Source organism: Hakea prostrata, chromosome 10 (genome assembly GCF_041222555.1).
Source record: "Hakea prostrata isolate BN-2017 chromosome 10, UWA_Hpros_2, whole genome shotgun sequence".
In the NCBI taxonomy this organism is placed as follows: Eukaryota; Viridiplantae; Streptophyta; class Magnoliopsida; order Proteales; family Proteaceae; genus Hakea; species Hakea prostrata.
The window spans coordinates 35439654-35458969 of record NC_142609.1 but is presented as its reverse complement, the minus strand read 5'-3'; the positions used below and the strand labels follow the sequence as shown (position 1 = coordinate 35458969).

At 37.9% G+C, this 19316-nt stretch overlaps 1 protein-coding gene and 1 non-coding gene across 2 annotated transcripts; both read left to right on the top strand.

Moving 5' to 3' along the window:
• The first annotated feature begins 1289 nt into the window (after positions 1-1289).
• On the top strand, positions 1290-6590 carry LOC149002659 (CASP-like protein 1C1). The gene is made up of 4 exons (XM_089138749.1): positions 1290-1476; positions 5881-6016; positions 6156-6309; positions 6402-6590. The coding sequence occupies exons 1-4, from the start codon at positions 1290-1292 to the stop codon at positions 6534-6536; spliced, it is 612 nt and encodes a 203-aa protein (XP_088994875.1). The 3' UTR covers positions 6537-6590.
• Positions 6591-19096: 12506 nt separating this feature from the next.
• TRNAA-UGC (transfer RNA alanine (anticodon UGC)) lies at positions 19097-19169 on the top strand. The gene has a single exon. It is a non-coding gene; the product is annotated as a tRNA-Ala (tRNA).
• The last annotated feature ends 147 nt before the right edge of the window (positions 19170-19316 follow it).

Here is a 19316-nt window from a genome sequence, read left to right as displayed (position 1 = left end):
TATCCGATCTTCGTCATTTCTGTTCAATCTGACTACAACTTTGTTCTTGTATTCAGTCCTCAGCTGATTATTTTGTATCGTTTAGTATATCTAGTAAATGGGAAAAAGAGTAGAAAGAAGTTTCAATGGTAAATTATCCCCATATTTAGGAAAATTTCGAGGGAGAATTTACCAAGAACAAAGTTCTTGATATTGAAATGACCCTACATTTAAGAAAACGCGAGGGATTGAGTCAAGCTTATGTTAAGCTTTAGGTTATTCATTGACATCCTTATGTCAAGCTTTAGGTTGAACAGAAATTGATTTGGTTTATAATTGGTTTGTATGATTGGGCTCCAAACCTTTTGTAAGCCGGCTTCTAGGTTGTAACCATAGAAATTAATTCATGATAGATTGCTTGGAAATTGGTGATCATTAGGTGGATGTGCTTCTAACAAAGTGGGTAGCCTTCTATATCGAAACATTAAGATCAAGAAAGTCATGGATTTGAAGCTTTGTTCATTCATACCTTCTCCCCCAATCCCCCCCCCCTGCGCCTTTTCCCATTCCTTGGCTGGTTTGATAATGACTAAAAGAAAGAAGGGTGATCACCAGCATGAGGTGATTTATTTATGGGTAATTTTCATCTGGACCCCTAAGGTTTGGTCCATGTCATTTTTAGTCCAAATAAATGGACACTTTACATCTGCCTCCCCTGAGGTATCCAATAAATTAAATTAAGGACAAATCGTAATTTTTATGACCAAAATACCCTCACATCTATTCTACTATAAGATTTTTTTTGGGTAAACATTCTACCATAAGATTTCATTATGTCTTCACAATTAATTCCAACGATAAAAATCAAAAGAGTGGGGTATTTAATTGAGTAAACACTAAAAATAAATTTCCCTCCTTAACGTGGAAAATAAATCTTTTTCGTAGGAAACCTTAACAAAGCATGTCTCTCTGTTCTCTGCAATTCCAGTTATGATATCCATAATTTCATGCTATAAAAAATAAATGCTTCTAATTTCTTGTTTAAAACCTACTCTCAAAACCCATCACAGTGATCCAAAACTTTGAAAAAACCAGGTTCTAGATACCAAATTCCATACTCCATCGATGGCAAGCATCAAAAGCGGAAGAGATGGGCAAGTGTGGAATGTAGAAGAGGAAACAGAGCATCTTTCAATCGAACAGGTAGTCAAAAGCAAGGAATTTCTTGTTTAAAACCAACTCTCAAAACCCACTTCACCTGCTAAAGTACTGGCGTAATTAAAGTTCTAGAAGAGGGTATTCAAGTAGAGATGCCAATCTTTCTTCAATCCAGGCTCACTCAGGCTGAGCCATTGACGATGATGGAGTTTGGATATGGAAGCGAAACCCATTATATAGTAGGGGAGCATAGATGCGACAACCAGAGCAACGGCGGTGTAACCGACGATGGTCAAGCCGATGTAGTTCAGGAATGTCAAGGAGAGAGTGGTTGCACAGGTAGCAGCAACGTGAGGGTAACCAGAACCAAGAGTTGGGAAGATGTGTTTGATATAATCAACACAGAAGACTAGGTAAGCAGCGTTGTTGATGACACTGAGAATTTCCAGTATCCCATAAAATTACCCCAAAAAGGGTCAAAAGCCCGTTCTACCCATATGACAAATCCGCCGTTGCCGGGGAAGGTGGTGGCTAGATCTACAGTGATGAAAGCTTTAGGAATACTCCAAATAAAGGGGAATACGGGAATACCCACTATCGCTAATAGGGTCTGGCTGCTTGGACGGCGGTTTTCTTCCCATAAGGTCCACCGGAGACTTCGAAGTAGATGAGAAAGATGAGCGGGGGGAGTTTCAGTTAGTTTTTACTCCTGCCATGTGCCTTGTTTAATGGAGTAGTTGGATTTAATTGTAAAGACATGGTGTAAATTTGACCGTAGGATAGATGTAAGGGTATTTTGGTCATAAAATCTACAATTTGTCATTAAATGATCTTATTGGATACCTTAGGGGAGGCAAATGCAAATTGTCTATTTATTTGGACTAAAAATGACATGGACCAAACCTTAAGGGGTCCAGATGAAAATTACCCTTTATTTATTTATTTATGGGCTCGTATTTGGGAATTGGCAAGGGGAGGAGGTTGTTAGATTGAGCTTTGCCTTTTAAACTCAAATATTTACGTTGGATATGCTAGCCTATCCCTAACTAGAACCCTAACCTTGGTCTTTTAAGAGAAATAGTGCCAGGTTGAGCCAACTTAGACCGACACCGAGATCTTAACTACAAAAAAATAAAACAATTCATAATTCTATATTATTACTCTACTTTCAACAAAAATATCATATAAGGTTGTAGGGGCCCATCCATGGTTGAATACTCACTCTGGACCTTGTCCTAACCTAACCCTAATCTAGCACCATTGGACTCACCCACTAGGTCAGAATTTTGAGCCCAAATCATACCAGGCCAAATGTAGATCATGTGTAACATCCTGACCTAGAGGCTATTTGGATTAGCTCAATGGTACGGGATTCCTGCACAGAGCCCCTTAGATCTGTCGATGCGGTACCATAAGTAGCTTATGTCCACATTGTCCACAACAAAGATAACAAGTAGAATCTATTAAATTTAGAAAGAGAAGATACATCATTTCCTTTGTCTTTAAGGTGCTCGATTTTACAATTGTCTAGTTCTACTACTAAAATTAAATAAGCGAAATATTTAGCTTGGCTATGCTTTGGTCTACTCCCTGTCTCCCAAGTTGTCGTTGTCCCGAACTTACGGCTCCATCTCAAAGAAGAAATCCTCGAGAGGTGTACTCGGAGGAGATACAAGCACAATCATATGCATGTGATACTCCCCTACATGTCATTATGCAGGTCTCTAATTTTAGTAACATGCTTTATGGATACCAGTCCTCAAGAATAGTCTCTAAGTCCATAAAAGAAAGTGCACGACCGGGGTATAGGGTAAGGACCACATTCCGTACCACGATTGGGATTAAGGGATATTAGGTCCACACTAGGCTCACAATCCCTCATCATCCTCACAATCCACTCATCACAACCATTGGTATAGGTGTCTCTTCACGGCTCCCATTGTGTCTATTGGGCGACCACTAGTATCACTACTCAATACCATGGGTTGCCAACCTCAATACCCCTGTTGTTACGTTGGTTACACGCTGGGGTGAGTCCTAACCCAATGCAACTTTAGGGTCATATATGTATATGTAAATATGCATGAGTGTTTGGAAGCAATGGAGATAGCCACCACCCTCATCATATATTAGGATATGGTTCCCCATTTACCCTTGATCATCTACATTGACAGATAGCATTACGATAATGATAAGTGAACATTAACAGATAAGTATAGTATGTGTGTTGAGTGGAGGACCCACATGTTATATTATGGATTTATGCAATCATGTCATACATAGTTATACATTCATATCACAACATATGTAACTGGCAAAATCAATTCTATCAATAACATCCTAAGTCTAGCATCCATTTCCTTCTCACCTTGTATGGGTTTCTGATTCAATCCATTTGTGGTTCCGAGTTGGGTTGTTATATTCTAACATACGCATGTTCGTGCCTATGTAGGAATATCCATCTCCCAAAGTTCTCCTTCTATTTAGCCCCAAACCACCCCCTGTCAACACCATGGTAAATGCAACATCCTCAGCAGACAATTGTTGTATCGACTGGAGGGTCTCCAAGAGGAAAATCACTCCGAAATTTGGGGAAATAAGTAGATTATTGCTATGTGAGGCAACAACAATCATTATGGGAAAATGTTTCTTCTTGCTTGGAATTCAGGCCGTCGATGAGATTTGACAACCTTGGTTTTCAATATTCGCCCATTGATTAAAGTTGAAATATTCAAGTTTTGGATCAATTGAGGAAATAAGTAGATTATTGCTATATGAGGCAACAACAATCGTTATCGGAAAATGTTTCTTCTTGCTTGGAATTCAGCCCGTCGATGAGATTTGACCAACCTTGGTTTTCAATATTCGCCCATTGATTAACATTGAAATATTAAAGTTTTGGATTTTAGAAGATATGTACATAAAACTGATTACTAACAATAGAATTGCTTTTATGTCCCTCTATTTTTATAATTTTGGCCCAAGTTTGACATGAATGCAGACATGTAGCTGTAAAGTAGTAGAGAAGATGCACTTTTCATGAACCTTTTCCTTGTCTTGAACCTACAATTCAAGCGGCTCTAGACATCTAACACCTTCTGGTCCTTGCAGTCTTGCAGTGATTTTGAAACTTTTTCAATTAGTGGAAAAATAGTTACCCAGCGGTGAGGTTTCGGTTAGGAGTTGGGACTAGTTTTGAAAAATTCAGAGAGTGATATTTGTAATGAATAGGGGTGTCAATTTGTGGCCCAAACTGGCCCAGCCTGCACCGCCCTAAAACTAAGTTGCAATTCATTATAACCCGTTTTAATAGTTTTAAATTAAATATTGTTGAATCGTCATATTATCTCTAGGTAATTGGTATAGACAATCAGAAAAATTGAGCATGACTTCAAATATAAAATATTCATTCTACTACTTGTAAGGGACAATCAAAATAATTACATATGAATGTCTAATTGAATGTATTAAGTTTGTTTAAATTGATAAATACTTATCAATTCAGAGGTATTTTTTTTCCATATCAAACTAAACACCAACCAAAAAAGAGACGGTTTCATAAAAGGAAAAAAAAAATCTACAATTTCATAGTATAAGAATCCAATTTTAAGGCAATGAATCACAGTACAAGATGTAATTTAAAAGGGTTTTTGGTTTGAGAATTTGTTTATGGTTTAGCATCCGGTGGAGCTTGATGAATGAGCTTGTAGTCTCTATGTTATTATTTACTATTTGGGTTCTTGATTTCTATAGAGTGGGAGGGTGCATTTTCTACAACGTGGAATGACTTTTAATTTCTTAATGGAAATTGAAAAATAGCAATTTTGCTTTGCATGGAATTTTTGCTTTCATTATAGGTTGTTTAACTATTTCTATACATTCTTTTTCTTGCATACCATGACTATTAGTAGGGATAGGGAACCAAACACCATCAATGGGGATGTAGCTCACATGGTAGAGCGCTCCTTTGCATGCGAGAGGTACGGGGTTCGATACCCCGCATCTCCACCACTCCCAAGCAAGCAATGATTAATTGCATTCCGTGGAATAGGGTTTCCATCATATCTGACTAAGAAAGATGACACAATGCCCCTGTATGATCTCGCTTTGTTTTGGACTTTTACCTTAAATATTTTATTATTGCGCAAAATTGGCTCAGGGAGGTGGATGATCCTACCATGTCTCTTTATTTCTTTCATCTTCACCTTTTCTGTATATAACAAGTTTCAAAGAGATTGAACGGTAAGAACAATAATCGATGTCTCAAATCTAATGTTCATAGATGTATATGCAAGTATGCATGAGTGTTCGGAGGCAATGGCCATAGCCACCACCCTCATCATTTATAAAGACATGGCTCCCCATTTACTCTTGATCATCTACATTGACATATAGCATTAAGATAATGATAAGTAAAACATTAATAGATAAGCATAGTGTGTGTTGTGTGTAGGACCTAAGGGTGTCAATATGGTTAAAAAACCGTTAAACCGTACCGTACCAAACCATTTAAACCGTACCATACCGTACCGTTTCGAAATTCGGTACCGTATGTACCGTTACCGAATTTGGTCATTCGGTACGGTATGGTTATGGTAAACGGTGTCATACCGTTGGTAAATACCGTTTACCGTACCGCTAAACCGAATACCGAATCCCGTTTTTCATACCGTATACCGCATAACTATAACCCTAAATCCCTAATTCTAAACACTAACTTTCCTTTGTTCGTCACAATCGAAGAGAAGAACAGAGAGCAGAGGCAGCGGCTGTTGAGATTGTCTTATAGCTTGTTGCACATTTGTTTCTTTTTCTGGTTCGGTGGGCTGATTGTCACCTTGCTGGTGCCCTTGGATTGCTTAGAATACTTATTTACAAGGTAATTGTTGATGAAATATTCATGAATTTGATGTTAGTTCTTATGTATATCAACATGTTTGAGCCTACTTTCCCTTGTTTGGCATCGAGTTTGATGTCCTTTGGAACATGCTTTTGATGTTTATGGTCATCTGCTGCAGGCTTATGCTGATGGCTTCAAGCTTCTCCGCATCAACGAAGGAGATAACAGAGAGGTTACAGTTAACGAATGCCATTGTTAGTGTTTATGGGTTGCTGGTTATTTTCCTTCCCAAAGAGAGTCTCCTTTGGCGCTTGGTTGTGGCACTTGATGTGGTAATTCAACTCCTTTGTTCTTCTTGGTTTGAGTTTGTGAATTTGAAAAATGGATAGATTTAATGAAATTGCTCTTTTATGGGATTTTGTAGATCATGGCAATGTTGCTCAGCTCAAGCATTTCAGCAGCTTTAGCAATTGCATATGTGGGTAACAAAGGGAATAGCCATGCTGGTTGGTTGCCTATCTGTGGTCAAGTTCCCAACTGCTGCTACAGAGTAACTTGAGCTCTTATCGCCGGCTTCATTGCAATAGTCATTTACTTGCTGCTGCTTCTTCAATCCATCCACTGTTCTTGATCCACTTCTTGTTAATAAGTGAGAGCTTAAGCAGTTATATTATATATAGGTATTTCTCTTCTTATTTGTTCCCAGTTGATGAAATTGTACTTCCAGTAGGTAATTTTATTTGGATTAGAAGAACAGTGGGTCAGAGACACAGTACAGAGAGTACTCAGAAAGGGAGAGTGGGGAAGGATGTTATGAATTTCTGCACTGGTTGTGGTAGTGTGGTTGTATAAGTCATTGTACGTTGATGTATGCTTATTATAATTCACATCGTGTTTTTTTGCATGTTCCAAACTTGGTATGTTCCCATACAATACCGTAACAAAACCGCACCGTACACTGAACCGTGCCGTTTTTCCATACCGATTTCATACCGGTTTCATACCGTACCGTTTTTTAAATTACCGTTTTCATACCGTACCGTTTAAATATGGTACGGTACGGTTATAGTTTGAGGTTTTCAAATTCAATACCATACCATACCGTACCGAATTACCGTTACCGTACCGAATCGACACCCTTAGTAGGACCCACACGTTATATTATAGATTTATGCAATTATGTCATACATAGTAACACATTTCAATTATATAAATAACATCCTAAGTCTAACATCCATTTCCTCCTCACCTTGTATGGTTTCCGATTCAATCCATTTGCGGTTCCGAGTTGGGTTGTTATATTTCGACATACACATGTTAGTGCCTATGTAGGAATATCCATCTCCCAAAGTTCTCCTTCTATTTAGCCCCAAACCACCCCTGTCAACACCATGGTAAATACAACATCCTAAGCGGACAATTGTTGTATTGACCGAAGGGTCTCCAACAGGAAAACCACACTGAAATTTGGGGCTTCTTCTCCCCCAATTCTAAGCTTTCCAGAAAATGTTCCTCACCCAAAGACCCTTTTTCTGTTATAATTTCTTGGTAAATTAGCCCCCTATTCTATTCCTCAACTTGGGTTCCATTTCACCCAACTTTGGGGTTTCAAACCCAACCTTTCACCATCCTAACTAAATCACCATTTTATCCATTTCAGTAGTCTACTCTAAGGCCTTGGAACATGCAGAAACTATATAAGGAAAAAGCCCTTTGTTTTCCCCATTCCCTTACTTTGGTGGTTCCACCAAATAATTCATACTTGACCAAATGTTACGAAACTTATATAGATAGGTAGGGGACTATGAGATTCATGTTACGAAACTTATATAGATAGGTAGGGGACTGTGAGATTCACCTTGTACTAGTGTTTTCTCTGCATAATACAAAAGCTTCAACCTTCGATAAGTCTTGCCAACCCTTGGCCTTGAGCTCTCCTTTCCCTTCTCCCTCAAGTTACAGTTTGATAGGGTTTTTCGTGAAATGATGACTTCGCTTTGCGTTAGAGTTATTTCTAGGGTAGACAACCTCAAATTTACTTTTTCATTTTACCATTTTATCATTGACCAACTAGGTCCGGCGGTCGATACATCAATCGGCTAGTCCAACAGTCTCATCTTGGGCCTCTAGTGGCTCCACTGCTACCCTAATCATATTTAATACTCTCTCCCCCATATTCCATGGTTTCCTTCCTCCCTTTTACTAGGTCTCTAAGTCTGACACTATTCCTGGAAAGGATTTCTAAACTTAAAGGTCCCTCTTGAGTTGTCAGTCCCCACCGGTTCCCGAGTTAACCCTTCATCGTTAAAAGGGGGAAATGTTACATCATGACCAAACTTCCAACCCTAAAAAACAGCTTTGGATTACAACAAAGTAAATTTCCTTCTTGCAAAGTAAAAAATGACTTGTTTTTAACATATAATAGAGCATTGTTAGCTTGGGTTTACATATTTTTATGTTATTCATGCTTTTAGCTAGTCCAAAAAATCTGATGCATTAATCAAGATCACTAACATAGATCTCTTATGTCCGGGCAAGGCGTGGGTCCGTGCATCCACCCGCTGGATGCCCTGGCCGTAGTATCAAGCAACCATGTTGGTATCATCTGCAGCCAGGGGCGGAGCCAGGATTGAACATTGGGGGGGTGAATGTATGTGGGCCAATGTGGGACCCACTGTAGGTCCCATACCAGAATATATTATTATATTTTAATGTGGAGTTTACATTAAAAATTAGGTTAATTAATAGAAAATTCGTGAGTGTGTGTGAGAGAGAGAAAGGAATAATTTGAGAAAGAGAGAGTGAATACCTGACGTGGAGAAGATTTAGGAAAATTTCAAAATTTGTTAACTACTTCAATATTTTGTCTTCAATATTTTGTGAGACGTGTGAGAAAAAAAAAAAGAGAAAAAATAGGAATAAAATAGGAGATTCATGAGAGAATAAATAGAAATGAAAATAGGAGAGAATATATAAGGAGAAATTCATGGATCGTGAGTTAGTTTTTAAGTTAGTTTTTAATTAGAATTTAACCTTTTATTCCTTAAAACTAGGGATGTAAAGATAACCATTAGATAAAGATTATGAATGACATTTGTACCCATCATCTTTATCTTAAATTTTTATTTTTAATTTTTGGAGGGGAGCCAAATAGTGGTATTTCACATTTAAAGATAGAGAGATAAGGAAAAAAACAAGAATATTTACAATTTCAAAAAATCCGGGGGGGGGGGGGCATGGCCCCTCCCGGTCCCAACGTGGCTCCGCCACTGTCTGCAGCACATCCAGCGGGCAGACACACGGACGAAGACTCTACCTTGTCACAAAGGATTTGGACTCCAAGATTACACCCCCCCCCCTAACTCTTATACATTTGAGCAACCAAGGCTTTGAGAGTAGCCATAAGTACTAGTTACAGAAATTTACTAATAGATACCGGTTAATGTAGGCCCATAAAAATTGGATAATGGACTAGCCCAAACCCGTGATTCTAATTCTTAAAATTGTAATAGATATCAACCCACATAACCGTCCCATTAAATAATTAAATGCTCAATAAGTTTGAATTTTATCTAATGACAAACCTATTATGGGAAACACAATATTACTCTTCACACTATTATTTTTATTTTTATTTTTTTTGGAATTAAACTTCTTTCAAATAGATGACATTGATTATGCACGGGTTGACACCATAGAATAAATATAAATTATGGCAAAATTATCTTTTATGTCAGTTGGTACAATGGCTTTTGAGGTAGGGGATGGTTGAAAGCTGAAAGTTGAAATGAATAACCCTACAAACATTACTATAAATTGTATTCTATATCAAATACAGAGCCATACATATAACTTTAACATCGCAAAACTACCTTCTCTCAGTCATTTTATCAAACACCTTTTGTACATTGTCCATAGAATGAAAAATGACAACCAAAAACACCAAGCACCACTTAACTACATGCTCTCAGTCATTTCGCTAAAAACCATCAGTGCAGTATGCAAACCACCCCATTTTTTTTTTTGGAAGTCTTGACAAATGATTAGTGAAGAGCTACGTGTAAAGTCGATGATATAATGGAGAAAGATTGGTTCAAATTGAACTAGATGTGTTCTTGTTTGTACCGCTTGCAATTCAATATATGTTTTGAACTATTGAGGATCAAGAAAATGGCGGTGGTGAAGGCACAAAGCTGTTGAAAGTATTCGAGATAGATAAGATAGGTGTATATTCTGTTTTGTTAAAATGTAAAGACACGTGTCTATTAAGATGTAATCTCTATTCTATAAATCACATCAGATGGTCTTCTTTAAATCATCAAATGATTATTGAAAATACTATTGTAATATGGTATCAGGTTTCTCGTTCGATCCTAAATTCAATTCATTTTTTTAAATAGTTATCTTCTTCAAAACTGTGTTTTCAGATCTAGTAAATTTCTGTTCTGTTTAGTTCTTGAAAGGCTTCTTCTCCATCGCGTCTCTGTTTCTTCTGTTAGGGTTTTTGTTTCTATGTTTCTCGGTGCCGTCAACTTCATCGCCCTCAGATATGCAATCTCAATAATCGTCTCCCTCTCTCTCTTTTGCGAATATCCTCCATTATCTCTCCATCAAGCTCACTGGTGATAACTATCTGGTATGGAGATCGCAGTTCCTACCTCTACTAAATACTTCAGGTTTGATGAGTTTTGTTGATGGAACGCATCCAACTCCGGTTGCAAATCCATCGTTTTTTCTTTGGTATAAACAAGATCATCTTCTTCAACTCCGGTGCATTCTCATGTTGTTGGTTTGGAGACCTCTGCGGCTGTTTGGGCGGCGTTAGCCACTATCTTTGCTTCATCGTCTCAAGCTCATTTGATGCAACTTCGTCTATAGTTGCATAGTATCAAGAAAGGCGGGAATTCCATGGCCGATTACCTTCTCAAAATCAAGAAATTAGTTGATGCTCTTGCTCTGGTGTCTGTTCCTGTATCAGATTCTGAATTGGTCTTATTTGTTCTTGGAGGATTAGGTTCTAAGTACCAATCTTTTGTAACGTCTGTGACCACTCGGGAAAATTCAATTGGTTTTCAAGATTTACAGGGTCTTTTGTATTGTGAAGAAATCATACATGCTTCTGTCCTCTGATTTACAGGGTCTTTTGTATTGTGAAGAAACCAACACTATTACTGCTCAGGTAGTTCAAGCCTTTGATTCTCGGACATCAGTAAATTCACGATCCCCTGCAAATTTTTGCCAATATTATCCTCAACGATTTCATGGAAGAGCTCTTGGTCGGGGTTTTGGTAGGGCAACTGGAAGGAATTATCGTCCTCTCGTTTCGTGTCAACTCTGTGATCGACAAGGGCATACAACTAAGAATTGTTTTCAAAAATTTTTGGGTAATTCCCTGCCTCAGGCACACTATGCTGTTTCCTCAACACCGCAAGTTAATATGGAAAATTTGAGCTCGAAAGGTGTAACATCATGGCTTCCAGATTCGGGTGCTTCTCATCACATAATAGCTGATTTATCTTCCATTAGTTCACCTTCAAAGTATCTTTGGCATGACTCTGTTCATATCGGTGATGGCACAGGTTTGTCTATAAAGCATGTTGGTAATTCAAACATATCTGTTTCTGGAAAATCTTTTCAATTATCTCAGATTCTTCATGTTCCATCAGCTTCTCATAATCTTTTGTCTATTAGCAAGTTTACCTCTAATAATTTTGTATTCTTTGAATTTCATGATTCTTGCTTCCATATTAAGGATAGCTTCTCAGGTCGTATCCTGGTAACAGGGCTTAAAGATGGAGTTTATGATCTTCCTGTGGAGCAGTTTTCTTCTAATTCCATTGTTGCTTTTTCAGCTGTAAGAGCTTCTACTGATGTATGGCACTTACGTTTAGGACATGCCAGTTATGCTACTGTTAATAGGGTTGTTTCTCAATTTGATCTTCCATGTTCTGGTGATCGTTCTTTTAATTTGTGTAGTTCTTATCAGCTAAGTAAATCCCACAAGCTGCCTTTTCATTCTTGTATTACACATACTACAACACCTCTTCAACTTGTGTATTCAGACTTGTGGGGTCTTGCTCATGAGGCCTCTAGAGATGGACATAGATTTTAAGTGAGTTTTGTTGATGATTTTACTCGCTTTACCTGGTTATATACAATATCTCATAAGTCTGAAGCATTTAATGTGTTTCAAGTCCTTAAACTTCTTGCTGAAAAACAGTTCTCTGCAACTATTAAGCTTTTCAATCTGACTGGGGTTGGGAATTTCAAAGTTTTTCCAAGTTTCTTGTTCAATGTGGTATTCAACATTGTCCATCATGTCCATATACCTCGGAACAAAATGGTAGAGTTGAGCATAAGCATAGACAAATTGTAGAAATGACACTATCTTTACTTGCTCAGTCAGGTTTACCTATGAAATTTTTGGCTGATGCCTTTTCTTCTGCAGTTTTTATTTTAAATAGATTGCCCTCTGCTGCATTACACTTTGACTCTCCATTCTTTCGTTTGTTTCATAGAATCCCAATTTACACTTTTCTTCGTGTTTTTGGTTGCTATTGCTACCCATTCTTAAGACCCTTTAACAAGCATAAACTGGACTATAGATCTGCTTCATGTGTTTTTATTGGCTATAGCCCAAAACATCATGGCTATGAGTGTTTTCATCTAGCTACTGGTAAAATTTGTTTCTAGGCATGTTGCCTTTGATGAATCATTGTTTCCTTTTCAGTCCCACACTTCTTCTTCATTTTCTACTCCTTCCGTCTCCCCCTCATTTCCTTTATTAATTCCTTCCTCTGTTGTTCTTAATAATAGTGAATCTGGACAGCATGTTATACATGACTCTGGGTTACAGCTTAATGGTTCTTTTCATGACAAACCTAGATTACACTCTACTGGATTTTTACTTCATGATCAGCCACAAAATGCTGTCCCTGTTGTTGCTCCTACACATATTAGAACAGAGGTTGTTAATTTGTCACATACAAATGCATTGCCTGTTGCTAATGAGCCACTACCCTGTTCTCTTTCTAATGGGAATGCTGTCCCTGCTGTTGCTCCTACACATATTAGAATAGAGGTTGTTAATCTGTCACATACAAATGCATTACCTATTGCTAATGAGCCACTGCCCTGTTCTCTTTCCAATGGGAATGTCATTAATCAACACATTGAGGCAACTATACCTAATTTTGGGTCAGCTTGTATTGATGGTAATGGGCCTCCACGTACACTTAATGTTGGATTTTCTGATAATGGAAATGAAAATGGATCCTCATGTGTGTCAACAAGTGCTACAAATACTTCACAGATTGTTGGGTCACCTAGTACTGAGATCGAAGCTGTTCCAGTGTCTTCTACTAATTTTTCTGTTGCTCGTCATCATCCAATGGTCACACGCTCCCAAGATGGGACCCGTATCATTAAAGTTCCAAAAAGCTTTTATGCTACAAAGTATCCACTACCTCTTGCTCTAATGGCTAATGGACTTCTAATTTGGAACCTTCAAGTTACATTCAAGCTTCTAAATCTGTTGTTTGGCGGCAAGCCATGGACAACGAATTTAATGCTTTAATAGCCAACAATACTTGGATTCTCGCTCCTCCACCTGTTGATAGAAAGATAATTGGGTGTAAATGGCTTTTTAGAATTAAAAGGAAATCCGATGGGTCAATTGAAAGGCATAAAGCCCGTCTCGTTGCAAAGGGCTATACTCAAGAGTATGGTTTAGATTACAAAGAAACATTTAGTCCTGTCGTAAAACCAACTACCATACGGATTAATATTCTTTCTTTGGTTGTTTCCCAAACTTGGAAGGTTCGTCAATTAGATGTAAATAATGCCTTTTTAAATGGCACTATTTCTGAGGATGTCTACATGAAGCAACCGCCAGGCTATGTTGATTCACACTTTTCAACTTATGTGTGCTAATTGCAAAGATCATTGTATGGACTCAAACAAGCACCCCGTGCCTGGTTTCAACGATTAAGTTCTTACTTGATTACTCTTGGCTTTGAAGGGTCCAAGACGGATTCTTCTCTCTCTATTCGGCGTCATCCCACCGATTCTCTGTTTGTATTGGTTTATGTTGATGATATTTTGATCACCTGACGCTCTTCTCTCGCCATTGATGACCTTCTTAAGCTGTTGTCTTTTGAATTTGCTCTCAAAGATTTGGGTCTTAGTAGATTCTTTCTTAATGTTGAAATGATTCCTCTGTCATCAGGAATTCTCCTCTCACAACATAAATATATCTCTAGGTCAGCTTCGTAAAATCCCACAAGCTACCTTTTCATTCTTGTATTATACATACTACAACACCTCTTCAACTTGTGTATTCGGACTTGTGGGGTCCTGCTCATGAGGCCTCTAGAGATGAAAACAGATTTATGTGAGTTTTGTTGATGATTTTACTCGCTTTACCTGGTTATATACAATATCTCATAAGTCTGAAGCATTTAATGTGTTTCAAGTCTTTAAACTTCTTGCTGAAAAACAGTTCTCTGCAACTATTAAAGCTTTTCAATCTGACTAGGGTGGGGAATTTCAAAGTTTTTCCAAGTTTCTTGTTCAATGTGGTATTCAACATCGTCTATCATGTCCATATACCTCGGAACAAAATGGTAGAGTTGAGCGTAAGCGTAGACAAATTGTAGAAATAGGACTATTTTTATTTGCTTAGTCAGGTTTACCTATGAAATTTTGGGCTGATACCTTTTCTTCTGCAGTTTTTATTTTAAATAGATTGCCCTCTGTTGCATTACACTTTGACTCTCCATTCTTTTGTTTGTTTCATAGAATCCCAGATTACACTTTTCTTCGTGTTTTTAGTTGTTGTTGCTACCCATTCTTAAGACCCTTTAACAAGCATAAACTGGACTATAGATCTGCTTCATGTGTTTTTATTGGCTATAGCCCAAAACATCATGGCTATAAGTGTTTTCATCTTGCTACTGGTAAAATTTTTGTTTCTAGGCATGTTGCCTTTGATGAATCATTGTTTCCTTTTCAGTCTCACACTTCTTCATTTTCTACTCCTTCAGTCTCCCCCTCATTTCCTATATTACTTCCTTCCTCTGTTGTTCTTAATAGTGGTGAATCTGGACAGCATGTTATACATGACTCTGGGTTACAACTTAATGGTTCTTTTCATGACAAACCTAGATTACACTCTACTGGATTTTTACTTCATGATCAGCCACAAAATGCTGTCCCTGTTGTTGCTCCTACACATATTAGAACAGAGGTTGTTAATTTGTCACATACAAATGCATTGCCTGTTGCTAATGAGCCACTACCCTGTTCTCTTTCTAATGGGAATGCTGTCCCTGCTGTTGCTCCTACACATATTAGAATAGAGGTTGTTAATCTGTCACATACAAATGCATTACCTATTGCTAATGAGCCACTGCCCTGTTCTCTTTCCAATGGGAATGTCATTAATCAACACACTGAGGCAACTATACCTAATTTTGGGTCAGCTTGTATTGATGGTAATGGGCCTCCATGTACACTTAATGTTGGATTTTCTGATAATGGAAATGAAAATGGCTCCTCACATGTGTCAACAAGTGCTACAAATACTTCACAGATTATTGGGTCACCTAGTATTGAGATCGAAGCTGTTCCAGTGTCTTCTACTAATTTTTCTGTTGCTCATCATCATCCAATGGTCACACGCTCCCAAGATGGGACCTGTATCATTAAAGTTCCAAAAAGCTTTTATGCTACAAAGTATCCACTACCTCTTGCTCTAATGGCTAATGGACTTTCTAATTTGGAACCTTCAAGTTACATTCAAGCTTCTAAATTTGTTGTTTGGCGACAAGCCATGGACAACGAATTTAATGCTTTAATAGCCAACAATACTTGGATTCTCGCTCCTCCACCCGCTGATAGAAAGATAATTGGGTGTAAATGGCTTTTTAGAATTAAAAGGATATCCGATGGGTCAATTGAAAGGCATAAAGCCCGTCTCGTTGCAAAGGGCTATACTCAAGAGTATGGTTTAGATTACAAAGAAACGTTTAGTCCTGTCATAAAACCAACTACCATATAGATTAATATTCTTTCTTTGGCAGTTTCCCAAACTTGGAAGGTTCATCAATTAGATGTAAATAATGCCTTTTTAAATGGCACTATTTTTGAGGATGTCTACATGAAGCAACTGCTGGGCTATGTTGATTCACACATTCCAACTTATGTGTGCTAATTGCAAAGATCATTGTATGGACTCAAACAAGCACCCCGTGCCTGGTTTCAACGATTAAGTTCTTACTTGATTACTCTTGGCTTTGAAGGGTCCAAGACGGATTCTTCTCTCTCTATTCGGCGTCATCCCACCGATTCTCTGTTTGTATTGGTTTATGTTGATGATATTTTGATCACCGGACCCTCTTCTCTCGCCATTGATGACCTTCTTAAGCTGTTGTCTTTTGAATTTGCTCTCAAAGATTTGGGTCTTGGTAGATTCTTTCTTAATGTTGAAATGATTCCTCTGTCATCAGGAATTCTCCTCTCACAACATAAATATATCTCTGGGTTGCTTTGTATAGCAGCCTTACAAGATGCCAAGCCTATTACCACACCCATGTCATCTTCTATTCATTTATCGAAAGATGGTGGTAAACTCTTGACTTATCCAACTATGTATCGAAGTCTTATGGGTGGTCTACAATATGTTACAATTACTAGACCGGATCTTTCATTTTCGGTCAGCAAATAATGCAATTTTTATTTGCACCAACAGAAGATCATTGGATTGCTCTCAAGTGTCTTCTTATATATCTCAAAGGAACTATTCTATTTGGATTACATATTTCACCATCCTCCTCTTCTATCACGGTTTTTACTGATGCTGATTGGGCAGGATGCCCAGATGATCGTAAGTCTCAGGGAGGGTATCTTATATTCTTGGGTTCCAATTTAATCTCTTGGCAATCCCGAAAACAATCTACTATTGCACAATCGAGTACGGAGAGTGAATATTGTGCTCTTGCTCTTGCCACCACAGAAATTACATGAATTCAGTCTCTTCTTGATGAGTTAGGCATTCTTCAAACAAAGCCTCTTACATTGTGGTGTGATAATATTGGGGCCACCTATCTCTCCGCCAACCCGGTCTTTCATGCTCGGACTAAACATATCTAAGTTGATTTTCATTTTGTTAGAGATAAGTGGCAAAGAAGGTTTTGTTGGTTCGATATATTTTCACTATTGATCAATTGGTTGATCTTCTCACCAAGTCTCTATCCGCTCCTCGGTTTCTTCTTCTCCGCTCCAAACTCAAGCTTCTTGAAGGCCCCTTGACTTTGAGGGAGGGTATTAGAGATAAATAAGATACGTGTATATTCTGTTTTGTTAAAATGTAAAGACACGTGTCTATTAAGTTGAAATCTCTATTCTATAAATTCACATCAAATGGTCTTCTTTAGATCATCAATTGATTACTGAAAATACTATTGTAATAGAAAGAACCTCTCGATGGCAGATCCAAATGCATGAATTGTGGAGGTTGCATTATTATGTCCTACTGACGTGTTTTCTTTCCTTTTGCATTTTACCGAATATCCAATTCAATTTAATTAATTAATAACACTTATCTATTAAATGTTTAAATTGACTTTGCAGTAGTATTATAGCAAAGAGGAGTTTGTATCCAATGTAACCTCTAAGAACGAGAGAGTTTCAACCTCCTCTCTTTTTCTTTTCTTTTTTTCTTCTTTTCTTTGTAAATAGGACTTTATTTTTGCTGTATTATTTTTAATATAATAAAATATGTTTCATTTTATTGGATCTGTAAGTGCGGAAAACTTTCCTTTATTTATTTTAGGAAAGTGTATTATTATATAGTCCCACATTGGAAACCGAGGTGTCGGAATCCAGTTTAATTAATAGGTACCACCTATTAACTCTAATTTATAATAATGAGACACGCCAGTGTGTGTGCAGTGTATGAGTGAGGACGGTATACCGTCCGAGCGCGCACACGCGGCGTGGGCGTTTGTGGCGCACGCACTTAGCACTTAGATATTGTTATGATCAACTGTAGATCTAGGGCGATGGAAGTAGATCCATAAATATTGTTTTGATGGTTCAATATGGACCGTTAGATCGTGCGGCCGAACGATCCGACGGCTCATATCTGAACGTCAGCATTCGTATCCCTACAGAGAGGTGCACCCATACGAACAGAGTCATGAACTGTTCAGTAGAGGCACCTCAATGCCTATATATACGTCTAGCTTCACAACAACAGTACAAGAGAGAAAATCCCGAAGTCTTCTCTGTTCTTGAGTTTTGTGAGTGCTTAGCAAAACTCAAGAGATTCAACTCGAAGTTGGGCTTCTTTGTATCCTGGGAGACGGTTCGCAATACCTCATAGCACCTTGATGTGAGGGCGAATTACGTCTTAAGGAAAGCGACGTTGTAACGTGCCTAGAAGTTCCAGCTCAAATACTGTGATCCTTTTTCCATTTCTTTAACAATTTTAAAGAAGGCAAAGAGCGCACAACTTGATTACAAAGAGAAATCAACCAGGGGTGGGAAGAAGGCCAACTTGTCGTGCCTTTCAACAAAAAGACCTTCCCTAGCTAGAGAGTGAGCTACAAAATTGCTCTCTCTACAAAATAATTACATATGAATGTTTAATTGAATGTATTAAGTTTGTTTAAATTGATAAATACATATTAATTCAGAGGTATTTCTTTTCCATACCAAACTAAACACCAACCAAAAAAAGAGAGGGTTTCATAAAAGGGAAAAAAAAAAATCTACAATTTCATAGTATAGGAACCCAATTTTAAGGCAATGAATCATAGTACAAGATGTAATTTGAAAGGGTTTTTAGTTTGAGAATTTGTTTATGGTTTAGTATCCGGTTGAGCTTGTAGTCTCTATGTTATTATTTACTATTTGGGTTCTTGATTTCTATAGAGTGGGTGGGTGGGTTTTCTACAACGTAGAATGACTTTTAATTTCTTAACGGAAATTGAAAAATAGCAATTTTGCTTTGCATGGAATTTTTTCTTTCGTTATAGGATGTTTAACTATTTCTATACATTCTTTTTCTTGCATACCATGAGTATTAGTAGGGATAGGGAAACAAACACCATCAATGGGGATGTAGCTCACATGGTAGAGCGCTCGCTTTGCATGCGAGAGGTACGGGGTTCGATACCCCGCATCTCCACCACTCCCAAGCGAGCAATGATTAATTGCATTAAGTGGAATAGGGTTTCCATCATATCTGACTAAGAAAGATGACACAATGCCCCTGTATGAGCTCGCTTCGTTTTGGACTTTTACTATTATCGCGCAAAATTGGCTCAGGGAGGTG